Raw genomic sequence first — 18,200 nt, forward strand, 5'->3', positions numbered from 1 at the left:
AACCTTTTGTAAAGTGTTAGCAAATAAATAAATAAAAAAATTGTTGGTTTACTTATTATGATCATCCAAACAAACTTTTCAGAACGAGAAATATCAGATTGAGAGACTCTGGATAATCCATCTCAGTTATGGCTGCTTTGAAGTAAGGAAATGGCCGGCTAAGGATGGTGGAGACTCCTTAGACAGCAGGAGACTGGCAGTTATTACACAGACGGTCAGGACAGTGCAGAGCGCGGTCATCAATGCTGCACTCTCTGCTTCTTCAGCAACAGAAACCGGACTCTCTGAATTACAACTCTACATTTGCACCTCTCACCCCCCGCCTGGTAGGAACATGGCCACTGCAAAACAAAACCCTGAAGGAGTGGGTCACAGATGCTGTGAGGCGTCTGACAGACACAAGAGACAAATGAGTTTTCATCAGGCACTTTACTGCATCTTTAAAACGGGTCATTTCAGCACACTGGGATATTTTTGCTTTATTTAGTATGCTTGTAACATAATGCATTTTGGTGTTTGTGACAACTCCTTCAAGCAGACTTGTTTAATACCAGGTCATAATGTGCAATGGCAGTCACATCAGCAGGAGGTCATACCGCTAGTACCTGGTCACATTAGCTGTTCTTTTCTATAAATTTTCTGAAGAAAATGTGCAGGGTGCTTATCTGTGTAAAGAAATTCTATTATATTTTGGGCTCAATATGAATCTGGTCCCTCCTTTAAAGGGACAGTTCTGTAATCAATTGCTCACACTCATGTTGTCCCAAACCTATGTCAATTTCTTTCTTCTGCAGAACACAAAATAAAATATTTTGAAGAATGTTTCAATATAAATCAAAGCAAAAGGGATCCAAAACAACACTGAATGCCACTTTCATTTAAAGAGTTTTCAAAATATCTTAATTTGTGTTCCACAGGAGAAAGAAAGCCATAAAGGTTTGTTTTTTTGGTTGAAACGTGATAAATGGAAATGTGTTTAAAATAGACATACAATATCTAAGCACCAGATGTGTTATAACAGTTCTACTCTCAATTATTATTATTACTAACAGTAGAACACCAATATTACCAACATACAGTAATATTCATATGTCACGCAATCACACTCCTATTCTTCCATTGTTCCATTCCAGGAAAGTGAAAACATCCCTTACATATTTAAGCCCACAAATGAACAGCGAGTGAATTTGTTAAGGTATGTAAACTTTTCTCTGATGAAAATTTGTTTCATGCTCAGTGTGAGTAGTTTTGGTGCCAAGTTTCATTCTTTTTACATAAACACACATTTAATGTAATTTAGTCTCAGCGAACTTGAGAACACGGTCAAGGAATGGACTTTAGTTCGAATTATATGTACCAGAACTTTTGATATAATTTCAGTCTTTAGTAATTACCTCAAACTAATTATTACTGTTACTACTATTATTACATACACCTGAGTTTCCATGTTCTGTGTTAAGCTTAGCAGTCAACATTGTACACCCTGGTGAAGACTTTGGCCAAAAAATGTCAGCGGTAAGCCACTAATAGAAAAGCTTTTTAATTCCCTTTCTAAACCACAAATAGTAGTGCCTTTAGTTATTTTGGACTGGCTTTAGATTTCCCCTTTATAATGAAACATGCCACTGCCAATGTTCTGCTGACTTTTTTCACTGGAATTGTTAGTATACTGTCCAACCACTGATGTGATTGGAGTCTTGGCTTTCTAAGCACAGATAGCCACAGTCAGATACCTGTGTGCAGTTCACACCGTCAGAGCCGTCAGCCAGGGCAGGGTAGGATTAAGAGATCACTGGAGTACAGCTGAGCAACGTGCTGCTTTACTGGGCCGGATCGGCTCTTAGTCCTCTGAGCTTTGAGCCCTGCTGTTTAAGGGCTGGTTGAGGGATTCCATCAAGAGTGCACCAGGGTTCAGCCACCAGTCGGGGGTGGAAGACTTGGGCTCCTCTCTCAGCGTCACCGTTCCTGGGGACAGGACGTCATCTGTCACTGCCCTCGTCAAACATTACAATCCCTACCCAGTGAAGCTCAGTGTCTAGCGTGCTGAGATCTGATGAAGGCTGTGTCATCAAAGTGACTCTCACAAGGAGGTATCTCCAGGTTGTTTTAATCATTAGTGGTGGAGATTGATGGCAAATAAGAGATATGGTAGATCACATGGATAGATGCAATGACATGATCAGTGCTGGTGCTTTATTTCATGATTTCTATGTAGTATAACAATTGTAATGTAACATTAACAGCATTTTATTTATATATTATACTTATTTAAATTGGAATCTGTTTACCAATATATACAAACATACAGACATAAAACCCCCACCACCCAAATTTGATCATTTATTTATGAATGTTAATATTTATAAATAAATAATAAAATAAACTTTATTTTAAAATGTTTGAAATGTTTAAAATGTTTCAAAAGGTGTCCTCCCCTCAAAATCTCTATGTTTTTATATAATATATGAAAGTGCGTATTATTTAATATTATATATTAGTAGTGCTGGGCAACGATGGAATACTTTAAAACCAACGTTTCTCAACATCAAATTGCAAAGGCTTTGCAAATGTCATCATCTACAGTGCATAACCATCAAAAGATTCAGAGAAACTGGAGAAATCTCTGTGCGTAAGGGGCAAGGCCGAAGACCTTTATTGGATGCCCATGTTCTTCGGGCCCTCAGACGACACTGCATCACTCATCGGCATGATTCTGGCATTGACATTACTAAATGGGTCCAGGAATACTTCCAGAAACCACTGTCAGTAATCACAATCCAACGTGCCATCTGCAGATGCCAACTAAAGCTCTATCATGCAAAAAGGAAGCCATATGTGAACATGGTCCAGAAGTGCCGTTTTAAAGTGGAAAAGTGTGCTTTGGTCAGACGAGTCCAAATTTGACATTCTTGTTGGAAATCACGGAAGCTGTGTCCTCCAGGCTAAAGAGGAGGGAGACCTTCCAGTGTGTTATAAGCATTCAGTTCAAAAGGCAGCATCTCTGATGGTATGGGGTGCATAAGTGCATACGGTATGGGCAGCTTGCATGTTTTGGAAGGTATTATGAATGCTGAAAGGTATATAAAGGTTCTAGAGCAACATATGCTCCCCTCTAGATTACGTCTATTTCAGGAAAGGCCTTGTGTATTTCAGCAGGACAATGGAAAACCACATACTGCAGCTATTACAACAGCATGACTTCATAGTAGAAGAGTCCGGGAGCTGACTTGGCCTGCCTGCAGTCCAGATCTTTCGCCTATAGAGAACATTTGGTGCATCATTAAACGAAAAATACGTCAAAGACGACCACGCACTCTTCAGAAGCTGGAAACCTATATCAGGCAAGAATGGGAGCAAATTCCAACACCAAAACTCCAGAAACTCATAACCTCAATGCCCAGATGTCTTCGAACTGTTTTGAAAAGAAGAGGAGATGCTACACCATGGTAAACATGCCCCCGTCCCAACTATTTTGAGACCTGTGTCAGGCATCAAATTTGAAATGAGCCCATTTTGTGCATACAATTGTAAAATTTCTCAGTTTAAACATTTGTTATGTCATCTATGTTCTATTGTGAATAAAATATTGGCTCATGTGATTTGAAATTCTTTTAGTTTTCATTTTATTCAAATTAAAAAACGTCCCAACATTTCCGGAATTTGGGTTGTATATACTGTATGTGTGTGTTTTTATATATACATACTAAATACACACATATATTATATAAACAAAACTTTTATTCTGGATGCGATTAATCATTGCCCAGCACTATATATCATATTATATTGTATTACATTATATTATAAACTTTTTTAATATATCTAATTCATAATGTTACCATTGTATGGAAAATTTAAATATGAAAAGTTAAAAAAGACTTTCAAAGATGTTAAAAAAATTTAAATTATAAAATGTAATACATTTGTGTTTGATTGCTGATTATTTATGTATGCACTGGTAAATAATATACATATTCAATTAATTCATATTTCAAATGGCTCTATTCAAATATAGTTATTTGCATGAACAACAAATAATATATATATATATATTGCATGAACTATATTATGTATATATTATGAACTTTTTTCAGTAGAGCCATTTATATTATTATGTGGGTGAAAAACAAACCAGTTTAGCAGAATATACAGTCATAAATCAATAAAACAGACATGCAAACATCCCATTTCAAAAAAGAACAACAGCGGAGACTGTAGGAGGGGCTTAGGGCGTGTTTGGGGTGGGGTGAGGCGGCGTAACCGGAGCCTTTAAACAAGAGCAATGCAAGCTCATTCCTGGCTTCTAATGAGTGCGGCAGGGCGGCCGGCATGATGATCAGAGTCAGATGGGGTGCCCCGAGCAGCCGCCCCCTGCCGAAAGTGCCGCCTGACACCCTTTGTTACCTCCAAGTGAGCTGAGACCAGCCCATGAACCATGTAATTAGGTGGTTTCCAGGTTAATGAAAAGCTGTAACTCCAGTCTCACTGTCTCCTTAGAAGTCTAACTAACCCCCGAAACCCCCTGCTCTCACCCTAGCAAGCCCCCTTTGAAAAAAGGCAACATTCCAACCCAGAAATGAGCACCGTTGAACGCAAATGATTATAAGTGGCACATAGACCTGTCCTCTTCTAAGAGACTAAGAGACGTTTATTTGTGAAGGACTGCTCTGATCTGAATATATGGCGGCGACATATGACGATCAGAGGAGGAGAGACCCGTAATTTTACATTCAGCTGGAAGTGCTTGATCCTCAATATAAACAAGTATAAAGAATAGTAGTAAGACTTTAAAGTAAACATTGATTTAACCTTACAAACAATCATGGCCTTGAAATATATCCTCTTAATGTTCTCCTAATCTGCTTCCAGATGTTTGTTTGTGAGTTTGTGCATATGTCTGAGATCGACGGCCTCCTCAGTCGTCTAATTCCTGTCTCCGCCTCTACATGGCTCCAGCACCCTCATTTGCACAGGGTAAATATGTATTCCCAAGTATACATTTTGTCAGGTTCTCCTCAGAAAAAAGCCTTTGATTCCACTAAGGCGGCTCGTTGAAGAAAACGAGGGGGTGAAAAAAACTGTTCACTCCAGTTGGCATCTAATTTGGAGCAGCGGACATTAAAGCGGCAGCCAGTCACTAATAGGAGCCATTCCTGCAGCTAGCGTCGGAGAGGAGGTGTGCTCGGCATTTGTGCTTCAGCAGCTCTCTGAGACCTATGCTAATAGATTTCAGCTCTACTAACCCTTCATTTTGCCAATTAGCCTGCTTTAGTGTGACTGAAAACCCAAGAGAGAGAGAGAAAGAAAGAAAGAAAGAGTGAGAAAGCAAGCTGTAAACAAGTATTATAGCAACTAGATTTTTACATTTTCTTCAGATATTTGAGTAGCTGTCATCTGTTACATGCATCACTACTACAAAGCCTTGTTTAAAAGTTTAAAAACCATTTAAACACTAAAGTTTTTATTTTATCTGCCAGGTAGATGAATAGACAGACACAGAACAAGAGATACAGAGATAGACAGAACGATAGACAGAACAATAGAATGACAGAACAGTAGAACGATAGATAGAACAATAGATAGAATGATAGAACGATCGAATGATAGATAGATAGACAGACAGACAGACAGAACAATAGATATCTATCTATCTATCTATCTATCTATCTATCTAAGTGAGTACACCCCTCACATTTTTGTAAATATTTTATTATATCTTTTCATGTGACAACACTGAAGAAATGACGCTTTGCTACAATGTAAAGTAGTGAGTGTACAGCTTGTATAACAGTGTAAATTTGCTGTCCCCTCAAAATAACTCAACACACAGCTATTAATGTCTAAACCGCTGGCCATAAAAGTGAGTACACTGCTAAGTGAAAATGTCCAAATTGGGCCCAAAGTGTCAATATTTTGTGTGGCCACCATTATTTTCCAGCACTGCCTTAACCCTCTTGGGCATGGAGTTCACCAGAGCTTCACAGGTTGCCACTGGAGTCCTCTTCCACTCCTCCATGACGACATCACAGAGCTGGTGGATGTTAGAGACCTTGCGCTCCTCCACCTTCCATTTGAGGATGCCCCACAGATGCTCGATAGGGTTTATGTCTGGAGACATGCTTGGCCAGTCCATCACCTTTACCCTCAGCTTCTTTAGCAAGGCAGTGGTCATCTTGGAGGTGGGTTTGGGGTTGTTATCATGTTGGAATACTGCCCTGCGGCCCAGTCTCTGCTTCAGTATGTCACAGTACATGTTGGCATTCATGGTTCCCTCAATGAACTGTAGCTCCCCAGTGCTGGCAGCAATCATGCAGCCCCAGACCATGACACTCCCACCACCATGCTTGACTGTAGGCAAGACACGCTTGTCTTTGTACTCCTCACCTGGTTGCCGCCACACACGCTTGATACCATCTGAACCAAAAAGTTTATCTTGGTCTCATTAGACCACAGGACATGGTTCCAGTAATCCATGTCCTTAGTCTGCTTGTCTTCAGCAAACTGTTTGCGGGCTTTCTTGTGCATCATCTTTAAAAGGGGCTTCCTTCTGGGACGACAGCCATGCAGACCAGTTTGATGCAGTGTGCGGTGTATGGTCTGAGTACTGACAGGCTGACCCCCCACCCCTTCAACCTCTGCAGCAATGCTGGCAGCACTCATACGTCTATTTCCCAAACACAAGTCACATGACACCGGGGAGAGAAAATGGCTAATTGGGCCCAATTTGGACATTTTCACTTAGCAGTGTACTCACTTTTGTGGCCAGTGGTTTAGACATTAATAGCTGTGTGTTGAGTTATTTTGAGGGGACAGCAAATTTACACTGTTATACAAGCTGTACACTCACTACTTTACATTGCAGCAAAGTGTCATTTCTTCAGTGTTGTCACATGAAAACGTATAATAAAATATTTACAAAAATGTGAGGGGTGTACTCACTTCTGTGAGATACTGTAGATAGATAGATAGAGCGATAAATAGATAGACCAATAGATAGATAGATAAAACGATAGATAGATAGACAGACAGAACAATAAACAGAAAGACTGACCCTCTCACTCTGAGTCTATGAATAATCAGGGCACATATGCGAGCCACTCTCGCATGCGTTACGCAGTTGACTGGATGCACTCACACTAACAGAGAAACCCACAGAAAACAAATAAATAAAACTGCCGCTCTTTACACAAGGCTTTTATCACTTCTTGAGGAAGAGCATTACAAAGAAAATAGAGAGAGCACTTTTAACCCTGACCCTGTGTGAGGAGAGAACGGCCTAACTGTGGCCTTACCTGTAATAAACCCTCAACCAGCAGCACCAGATCCTAAATCACTCTACAGGACTCTAGAGTATCGAATGTCGCTGCATACAAGTGTACACACAGACACACTGCCGCAAACAAACTCATGCAAATAGACACAAAGTAACACAAGCAAGCCACCTTGACTACCACATGTGCTCTCCAAAGTACAAATATCTAATTATCATCTCAAAAAGTTTATTTACCAGAAAACGGTGGCGGAAAATATGAAACATCATAGCATATGTGTGAGGGTTTGTCACAAAGCCAGAGGTCTTGGCAGGGCACCCAGAAGCCGTAAAGGTTTAGTACCGGCCCACAACCTGTTTACGCCATACTGAGCGACTCCAGTGTGAGGGCCCTGATTCATTTTCTCTTTCCCACTCTTCAACATTCCTTCTTTCCTGCAGGACTGAGGGAAAGAGGTATCGCTGCCCAAAATATATATATATATATATATATATAAAAATGTGTTTTTTTATTTTGTATTAAATAATAAATAAATGTTCCTGTTGTATCATTGTTGCTAATTAAATTTAAACATGATTTTTCATCTTTTATTCCTGTTTTATTTCTCAAAAAATGGCATATGGATAATCAAGTAAACCTCAGTAAATGTCTCGAAAAAAATCTTGAAATATTACTAAAAATCTAAAAGTTATCCTTACATTTTCTTTATAAAAATACTTAATTTTCAGAGCAAAAAGACATGTACCACATTTTTAAGAATTATAACAAAAGGCTTTTACTTACTAAAAATGCATGAACTATTAATCAGAGAGCAAAGGCATGTAGTAAATTGTGTAAAACAGGTTTTTTGATCATGTTGATAATTCAGAGTGCTGTATTAAATATGATACAGTAGGCTCTCTAGGGTTAAGGAAGTGTCAATATTTCATCAGCATTGGTGGAAGAACACACGTGCAAGAGCCGTTAATGAAAAAACAAAAAACAATTGAGTGCTGTTTTGTTAATGCAGCCTCGGTTCACAATTCACATAGAAGCTCAGGCATTAAACAAGGGATATAATTAGGTGAAATAATGAGATAAGTATGTGAGCAATTTGAGAACATTAAAAAGTATTACTTAAACACTGAAGGAGAATGAGTAAATGATGCATTTCATTTTCCACAGAAATATTCCACTATTGCCACAAGAAGAAAATGCCTAGCCCTGAACTAAAAACAGAAAGGAATGATATTTTACCTGGTCTTCACAACATCCAATGGGTGCATCAAGCAAATCTCCACAAGACCTATAGAGGACAAAAATCATAAGTAATTATGTATCTGCCCTGTTAAAACCGACATAAATCAGTCATTAAAATGAAACATGAGCACAACCAAACATGTTATTATACGCTCACAGGCCATTAAGCTGTCATTACCAAATGCCAAGCTTTCTTTCCGTCTCTTTTACTCCCTCTTGTTATATTTCACAGAGCTTTTTAAGTAATATTTCAGTATAATCCAATTTCATTTTTGCATTATACAGTGAATTTTTTTTAGTCATCACAAACACAGCTTCATTTCATGCACTTGTAAAGTCTCTCAAGACTGAAACGTTTGACCTAATCCACAAATATGTCACCGCGTTAAAATGATGTATTATACACTATGATGCATATATTTGTAAATACAAATAAAAAGTCACAGATGTGTTGTGTGTGATTCCATTCGCCATATGTGCGGTTTGTGTGTGTCTACATTCAGTAGACAGAGGGTTTTCCCCTCAAAAATCCCAATGTAACAGTTCCCTGAACTCACATCCGACAGGAGCTGCTTGGCCAGCAGCCACCTTCGTCACTCTGATCTTGTTTTTGCCTCCTTGCCACTTCACTGCAACTGACAAGCGTGCGGGAAGGGATCTGGCAACAAAATGGCCTCCATGCAGAGATGTGGGATGTAGCGCTCGCCTGGTCTGCAAGTCATTACCATCATCCATTTTATTCAGTTCCAATGTGCTGATGGACGTAAAATCCCAAAGTATTTTCGGATCCTATTTTAACTGGACCGGCCCACAGAGAGGCTGCCGTAATGGCCTTCCTAATGCCAGGATTCCAGTTCATATACATTCCAGCCATGACAGAGGGACGAGGGCTGTTTAACATGCTGAATAATGGTGATTTCACACTGCAAAACACGGCGAATACATCAGATGTTGTTACCACACAGATCAGGTTCCATTTAATGGAGATTGTGAACAAAAGCTGAAACCGTATATATGTGTTGGGCAACAAGTTATGCAAGTAGTTAACAGCTTAGTTCAGTGTCTGTTTTGCACTAAACAGTTCACAGAACATGTTTTTTTTGTTCAAGGTAGCTGTAAACAAACAGATTGAGGGGGTGTTTGATGGGTGCAATGCATTGCAATGAGATCGCAGAGGCGCAATTATGCATCTGTATCGCAATTCTCAGCTCCGTTCAGGCGTTTACTTTAATGGCTTCCTTCACAGATTCCTCTATGTGTACACAGCTGCTGAGAAATATGCTCCTATTCTAATTTCTTCCATTATATGTATTGTCCATAAACAAGACATTGCCTCCTTGGGGATTTTCCAGGAAAGTAATAATCAAGAGAAATTCCAAAGAGGAATTGCAATAGACTTCACAACAGATACACACAAAGGTGATACAGTGCTGTTGATTTTGCACGAGATGTACGTCTTTTGAATGGAGGATGTGGCATATTCATAAACAAATCCCAGCAGTGGGACAGGCCGAGGTGGTGTGATTCATTCCAAGGCTGACATGAGCTGTTGGAAGATGCATCAGTGAGACCAAAATGAGGAGAAAGCAGGCAAATTAGGTGTCATAGTCTCCTCGTCGCCCAAGGTGATATAATGCTGTAACGTTTATCATTAATTAATCACGGCTGCCAGGGCATCACAGGGGAAAATAATGTTACGAACTCAGGAGACACATGTTTTCCATTTCAGCACTTTATCCATCCTGAGGAAATAAAAGAGAAGGAGGCCTGGGAGAGTCATCTCAGCAGCAAGACAGCTGGAGGAATAGACCCATCCATACTTGACGCTGAGATGGAGCTGTAAAGTCATATTAAGGGTTATGTCTTTTTAAAATGCCATACCACTTGATAAATATTTTCATTGCAGTGAATTAATTTTGTAAAGTAGGACATGCTCCTGGAACAACATTCTTATCAACCTATTATTTACCTCAGATTTTAGGGGCAGTTTATTGTTCAGAACAATTTATTGGTTATTCACTTTCTGAATTTGAAATTCATTTGAGGTAGGAAACAGGATGCAAAATTGTGATTCAAATAAACTGAAATGTAAAGAGATTCATACTGTATAAATGCAATAAGTCATATTTCTTAACTAAAATAGGAAGGTCTGTATAGACAAACTTGGAATTCTTTGCAAAACCATGTTTGAAAGTTAAACAGAAGAGAAGACGTTTTAGGTTTAAGGTCTTACAGACAAACAGATGATCTGTTTGAAATGCAACCTATAAATTTAGGTATAAATATATATCAAGCATACATAAATGGCATAAATGATGAAAGAATGTGTCATTTACCAGAATGCCATTAGTTGCTGAATTTCTCCCACTTCCTGCATTTCAGTTTAATGTCCAGTGGGTGTTGTCAACTCAATACAATTTCCAACTAATTAATTAAATAGGAAGCCATTTTTTCAAATATCCCAGGTTCAATAAAATAAAATAATAAAATAAAAGAAAGTGGCCAATGTTAATATATACGCTCAGTGATTTTAGTGTGGAGGAATAAATACATTTAAAAAAAGCAACACATTTTCTGTTGTTGAAAACTTTGCTTTTTTACTTCTACTTTTATTTGTGGTGTCTTAAATGCCTTAAACCATAAAATGACTAAAAATGAGAACAGTGAAATAAAAATGAATGTAGGCACATTTAAAATAAGCACCACATTTCTCCTTTTAAATTCTTTAAAAATAGTGCCCATTTACATTCATGAGAAGTACGTCACCGTTTATTTTAATTGATATCGAGGGACCAGTCAAAATGATTTTTTGTGGCAATTGACATTATGCCAAAAGTGCTTTCGATTGAGCTTAACTTGTATTGAACTCAGAATATTCACCAACCCCCTATGTTTGTGTTGACAGGAATGTTGTTTGAAGATCAACCAAAGGTTTTTGATCCCAAAACACATGCTACCTGGCAAAATACTGGTCACTGTTGAGGTAAATGTGGAGGAAGCCAGAATCCGTGTGAACCCTGTTGCTGCTCTGAACTGTACAAGAGGGGCTCGTAGAGGATCAAAGGTACGAAAGCAGTGAGTAGTTGAGAAAGCCTGTCACTCATTTGAGTCTAATGAACTCCATGTTTGGCGGAAAAGAAAAAAAACACCCTAGTTAAGCAACAACACTCGAGAGTTATCGTCTAAGAGCTTCCAAAGAGGGGAAAATGCACAAACAAGGTGAGAGGGCCAAAGAATAAACCACAGCCATCGTTGGCATGTTCCATATGGGTGGATTTAAGTGAGCAGGAAAAAGACCGGGGGGGGGGGGGGGCAAGAGATGGAGGGACTGAAATGAAAAGCAAGACTTTCCCTACACAACACTAGCAAGTAATTAAAATGGGGGATGCAAGCTCTGCTGCTCTTGAAATAAGAAAGCCTCTGAGCTTCAGCCACAATATATGAAGAACTGGTGGTTGTTGTTGGCCAAGAAATTATTGGTAGAACCACGATGGGAACAGGGCCATCGTTAAGGGGCCCAGTTTGGTGCAGCCTACTCATTGTACTCAGGGGAGAGATGATCCACCCATTAAACATTTGTCCCTAGCTCTGTAAATTTTAGCCCTGGATGGGAACAAGAGCATTTTGATACAGGGCAATAGGGCTGGGTAAAATATTGATTTTTTTCAAACTGTTCTACATTGATGATGATGATGATGATAATAATAATAATAATAGACTGAGGACCGGAGTAATGGCAGCTGAAAATTCAGCTTTGACATCACAGGAATACATTATATTAAAAAATATATATTCAAATAAAAACAGTCGGCTGGCAGTATATGTATATGTGTGTGTGTGTAGTGGGTAATGTATTCACAGTGTATATAACACATATGCTAGATTCCTAGTACAATTTAGAGAGAATCACATGTAAGCAAAATGGACACTGCAAACTATACACACACTGCAAAAATTTATAATAATTCCTTGCCAGAACTTCATCAGAAAAAAAAAATATGGAAGTTTTATGGATTTAACTTAAATTCACAGTAAAATACTTAAGGGAAAGGAAAGGGAAGTGGTGTGTGGCCAAGTATGGTGACCCATACTCGGAATTTGTGCTCTGCATTTAACCCATCCAACGTGCACAGCAGTGAACACACACACACCGTGAACACACACCCGGAGCAGTGGGCAGCCAGTTGGGGGTTTGGTGCCTTGCTCAAGGGTCTCACCTCAGTCGTGGTATTGAGGGTGGAGAGAGTGTTGGTTATTCACTCCCCCACCTATCCCTGCCGGACCTGAGACTCAAACCCACGACCTTCGGGTTACAAGTCCAACTCTCTATCCATTAGGCCATTTTTTATTTGCATTTTTTTCATTCATTTACCCTTAAAATTCTGCTAAATTTTTACAGTATAAAATACACAATATACACTAATAAACTGAAATTTAATAAAATCCAATAGGAATCAAAATGAATCAGGAAATATGTATCACAGTGTATCAAAAACAAAAACTATTAAAATTATTTTTGTTAATTTAAATATAGCTAACATACAATAAAAAACATGACAAAAAAAAAACAACTAAAAGATTATAAACATTGCCTTGGCAATTAACTAGTTAACTTAAATTACAAAAATGTAAGAAGCACATACAATTACTAAAAAGTATAAACTAAAAATAACCTATGAAAATAAAAACTAAATAAATACTATAATAGTATGTAAACAATACTAAAATTACACTGGTGTATCGATACCCAGTCCTTGGACAACAAAGTAGTCAACTCAGCAGTCTCTACTTTCTTCTGTGTTCCTACCGCACTGCAAGGTTCAGTAATGTTGTTTACCCAACAAAATACTTGTCACGGAGGTATAGAACAGAATCAGACAGCTCTGCCATGTGTGGAGGAGGAGAAAAATGGTACGCTTGCACTATTTGCATGTTTTCCTTGACAGCTGAATACAAACAAACAAACTCTTATGATGAGCGTGTCAAGATTAAAGACATTATGCAGATGCAAAGGACACGATTGGACACCTTATCAGATATTAAGTCAGGCATAGCATCATGATTGAGTAATATTTACTGAATTCAATTGGATGGAAAACACAAGCCTTGTGTTTTCACAGTACTTCCGTGTTGGATCATCACAATGGTTCCGCTTATCAGCTCCAGTATCTACCTAAAATAGCAATGCAAACGACAACCACAGAATCAATATGAGCAGCTGCTGGCAACAACATCTAAGTTTGCTGTTCCACAACAACTTTATTTTACAACTGATCAACTGTCGCAGATACTATATCACGAAGAGCGTAATCAATCATGATCAAGTGCCTGCAGCACCCTTCTGATCCAAAAATCTCTTTAGGCTTCTCCATCCAAAAGTTCAGTTGCACTATATGGGATTTCTGAGACTGTCAGCACATGCTACTGTTTGCTCATGTGCCTTAAGTGGAGCAGAGAGTGGAGAAATAGAAAGTTTCTTTCTGAACTCCTCTGTAATATTGCCATTTAGTCAAAGTGAACACACAGAAAAATCAAGGTACAGGAATGTACCTAAAACGGTACAAATGCTTTGTCGGTCCAGCTGTACCCTAGTAGGGTACTGCAATTTACCTTGGGACGTTGTACCTTCTTTTTTGTACCTCTAAAAGAACATTTATGCACCCATAGTGATAGAAATGTAGCTTTGTGTCCTGGTATGGTTTAAAATTACATCCTGATATTTTTCCACAGCATTTCACTAATGTTCTGCTGAACTGATTTGTCCTAAAAAACATAATATTTCTGAGTGAAAAGGTACACTTGCATGGGGTGATTTTATTGTTTCAGAAGCATTAGGCTTTGTGAGCATTTTGTTAACCATTTTTAAATACAAAACACAGAGACAGTCCATGTTTATCTAATATTCAATGTATAACCCGACAAGTTATGGTAACATATTTAAGCAAAGCTTCATCTTAAAATGTTCATAAATGACAATAAAGACCATCTGTAGACAGCAATAAAGCAATTCTGACCATCTGTAGACAGCAATACAGCTGAAATGTTCCCAGACCCAGAAACATAGTAAGGTCATGAAGTGACATACGGCCAAGTATAGTGACCCATACTCGGAACTTGTGCTCTGCATTTAACCCATCCAACGTGCACACACACAGCAGTGAACACACACACACACCGTGAACACACGCCCGGAGCAGTGGGCAGCCATTTATGCTGCGGCGCCCGGGGAGCAGTTGGGGGTTCGGTGCCTTGCTCAAGGGCACCTCAGTCGTGGTATTGAGGGTGGAGAGAGCGCTGGACATTCACTCCCCCCGCCTACAATCCCTGCCGGCCCGAGACTCGAACCCGCAACCTTTGGATTACAAGGCCGACTCTCTAACCATTAGGCCACGACTTCCCATGAAAGTCCATGGGACACCAGTAGTTCAACCACAATTTTCCGAAGCTATAAGAATACTTTTTGTGCGCAACGAAAACAAAAATAATGACTTTATTCAACAATTCTTCTCCTTTGCGTCACCCTAGGGTGCCATTATGGAGAGTATCAAGGCATATGCGTGTGTGTTCCTCTGCATTTAAACAAGGCTCTGCGCATGCATGTTCTATGTCAGCAGCAGAGATAGAGATACTCTCGATAACAGCGGAAGGCATGATTTGGAGAAGAATTGTTGAATAAAGTTGTTTTTTTTGCCGTTTTCTTTGTGCACAAAAAGTATTCTCGTAGCTTTGTAAAATTAAGGTTGAACTACTGATGTCACATGAACTGTTTTACCAATGTCCTTTTATGGGCCTGGGAACATTTCAGTTGCCTTGCTGTCTATGGAGGGTCTTGGATTTCATAAAAAATATCTTAATTTGTGTTCTGAAGATGAACGAATGTCTCACGGGTTTAGAACGACATGAGGGTGATTAATTAATGACAGAATTTTAATTTTTGGCTGAATTATCCCTTTAAAGTGACAGTTCACCCCAAAATGAAAATTATCATCATTTACTCACTGTCATGTCATACTAAACACATACGAATCTTGTTCATCTTTGGAACAAAAATTAAGATATTTTTAATACTCTCTCACCATTTTGTCAATCCATTGAAAGTTTAGGCAATCAATATTCAGCTTCAAGAAGTACATAAAGAGTTTACCCATATGAATAAAGTGTTTTCATTCAAATCACAAAATTCACTGATTTTTTTATTATGTGTCAAAGCTGAAATTAAAAACTTGTTGAACCTTGAAAATAAAGATTGCCTAGACTTCCAATGCATAGACAAAAATGATGAAAGAATATCAAAAATATATCAATTTGTCTGAAGATGAATACAATGAATTCAAAATGGGTTTGGAACAACATGAGGGTGAGTAAACAATGACAATTTAATTTTTTTAGTGGACTATCCATTTAGGACAACGCAAATGTTCAACTATTTAGTAATTTATGCTGATCTCAGCTAAAAGTTTAAATGTTCCCAAGTAAACATAAAGTTGTCCTGACATGTCTTGAAAAAATCTGCCGAGTCTTCTTTTCAGATAGTAGTAGATCTACCAGGATTAAAGCTTGAATGACTGATGACATTATTGTCCCTGAAGACAAAACACAAAATTAGAATAATTCAACTCACAATTAAACAACATTTATGGACAGCTTATTTTTACCAATCATAAGACTATTTTCAACCACTACAAACTTAGCATTAGCAACTACCTGACATCTTTATTATATATCTTGATCATTGTTTAAATTTCAATCTAATATTCACAAAATTACATCTTGTACAACACTAAAGCCCATCAATTTAGGCTCATATTAGTTTTGCAGCCGTCCTGTTGCCATTGTCATCACACCACCCCTCGCTGCCTTTGCTCTGAGAAGATTGATCTCAAAAGCATGACAACAATTTGTTAGAATGAATTTTAAACAAGACAACGTGAGGAGTAAATAACAGCCTGAAATGTTAACTAAGCTTCACAAAACAGCCATTATAAACGCTCCTCAGCCCCTTTGCTCACCGGGGCTTCGGCAGATTTAGTAAACTTTATCCTCACTAGATGATAATGATAAAGCGGATAATAAATAATGATTAACAAAAAGTTTACATGTATTGTAAGTTAATATCGTGAATGTGTGCTTGCTTTACCTTGCTTGGGAACTGTGGTGCGAGTGACGGTTACAGATGAGGAAGATGGTCTCTCCAAATACAATTTGCTAGACTTGTTTGTGTCCGGCAGTGAAAAACGACAAAAAAAATAAAATATTAATTTACCACTGACAAACTGTTGTGTATAACACTGCATATTTAACACTAGCCGTTGATAACTTTGATGTAATGGCGCGTTAGCTCCACACTTCTTTGCTAGCTAATGCTAGACGCATTAGGATAACTGAGCTGGTTAATCCTCAGACAAAGTTGACAATAAAACACAAAACATTCAAAAGTGCTTTTATAGGAATAAAGAAGTTCAAAATGCTTACCTGTTATTCCCCGTGACCGCGTCGCGTCCTGTGATCCCGTGAGTGAGCAGTAGGGGATGTATTCAGTCAGTCACAGCGCGTTTTTTGAAAAATACCCGGATAATATTTTGCCTCGAGTAAAAGTAATTTCTTTTAAAAGGATTAATGTAGACTTAATATGAAATGGATGTATTTATTATATTATCACTTAGTTATTTAGTTATGAAAGGTAATATATTACAGTTTAGTTAGGCTATTTAATTAGTTATAGAAGATATAAAGCATATACAAACGTGACTTCTTTAAAAAAAAAAAACAATATTAGAAATCATGTAATGTATATCTGAAATCCCAGTTTATAATGGAACTTATAGGTCATACTGACCAAGAATTAGATGGATTTACCAGTAGCCTTTTTTATTCAATAAACACACACTCTATTTAAATTACGATTTTGTTATCTGTGATTTGCTGCATAATTTGCCTGTACTTCAAGCTTGTTAAAAGTACAGTTATGTACCTTTAAATTAAAACAAAAAGGTCCACAGTTGTCACCTTAAGGACTATATTCTGTACCTTACAGTGTACTTTTGTGGCAAATGCACCTTTAGGTACAGAAACGATACCCCTATTTTTCTGTGTGCAGGCAGAAATTGACCTGCCATCTGGTTGGTGTTTTAGGCTTAGTTCCGCCTCAGTGAGTGACATATCATTGAGTTCCATTATTTGGCATGTCTTTTGTCTCTGAGCCACAATAGCACTGACAGTTTCTGTCATCTGCAACGTCTACACCCGCAGATACATGCAAGAGAACAGCCACACATGCGCTGCAACATATTGACAAGGAGAGGCGATTGCCCTCAAGATGCAGTCACAAACTACACTCTGCAACAAAGAAATCAATACATGTTTGTGAGTTCATCATTAGTGACATTATCTGTTTTAATGACAAACTCTTAATCATGTAAATGATTTAACATAGCCTACATGGAAATTGTGACGTAAGGTTTTCTTAAATGAGGCGTGGGAAGACCACACTATAGGAAGTCATTCAAGCCAGGTAAGTAACATTCGCCATAAGGCATGAGGGGCATGACACATACTCAGGAAGTACAAGAGTGTAAATTTTGATATGTCATACATTTGGAATATATATATATATATATATATATATATATATATATATATATATATAAAATGGTTAGCTCATTGCTCGATTCTGATTGGTCAGCAGCTGTG

At 38.2% G+C, this 18,200-nt stretch overlaps 1 protein-coding gene across 1 annotated transcript in view; it reads right to left on the bottom strand.

Annotated features, from left to right (window-relative positions):
- Positions 1 to 18,200, bottom strand: part of LOC306886235 (mitochondrial 2-oxodicarboxylate carrier-like) — a 102,863-nt gene that overhangs the window by 24,392 nt on the left and 60,271 nt on the right. Inside the window, exon 3 of the mRNA XM_079443185.1 lies at positions 8,508 to 8,556. Within this exon, the coding sequence (XP_079299311.1) occupies positions 8,508 to 8,556 (49 nt within the window). The remainder of the gene's footprint in view (positions 1 to 8,507; positions 8,557 to 18,200) is intronic.

This window comes from Barbus barbus, assembly GCF_936440315.1.
Source record: "Barbus barbus genome assembly, chromosome: 20".
In the NCBI taxonomy this organism is placed as follows: domain Eukaryota; kingdom Metazoa; phylum Chordata; class Actinopteri; order Cypriniformes; family Cyprinidae; genus Barbus; species Barbus barbus.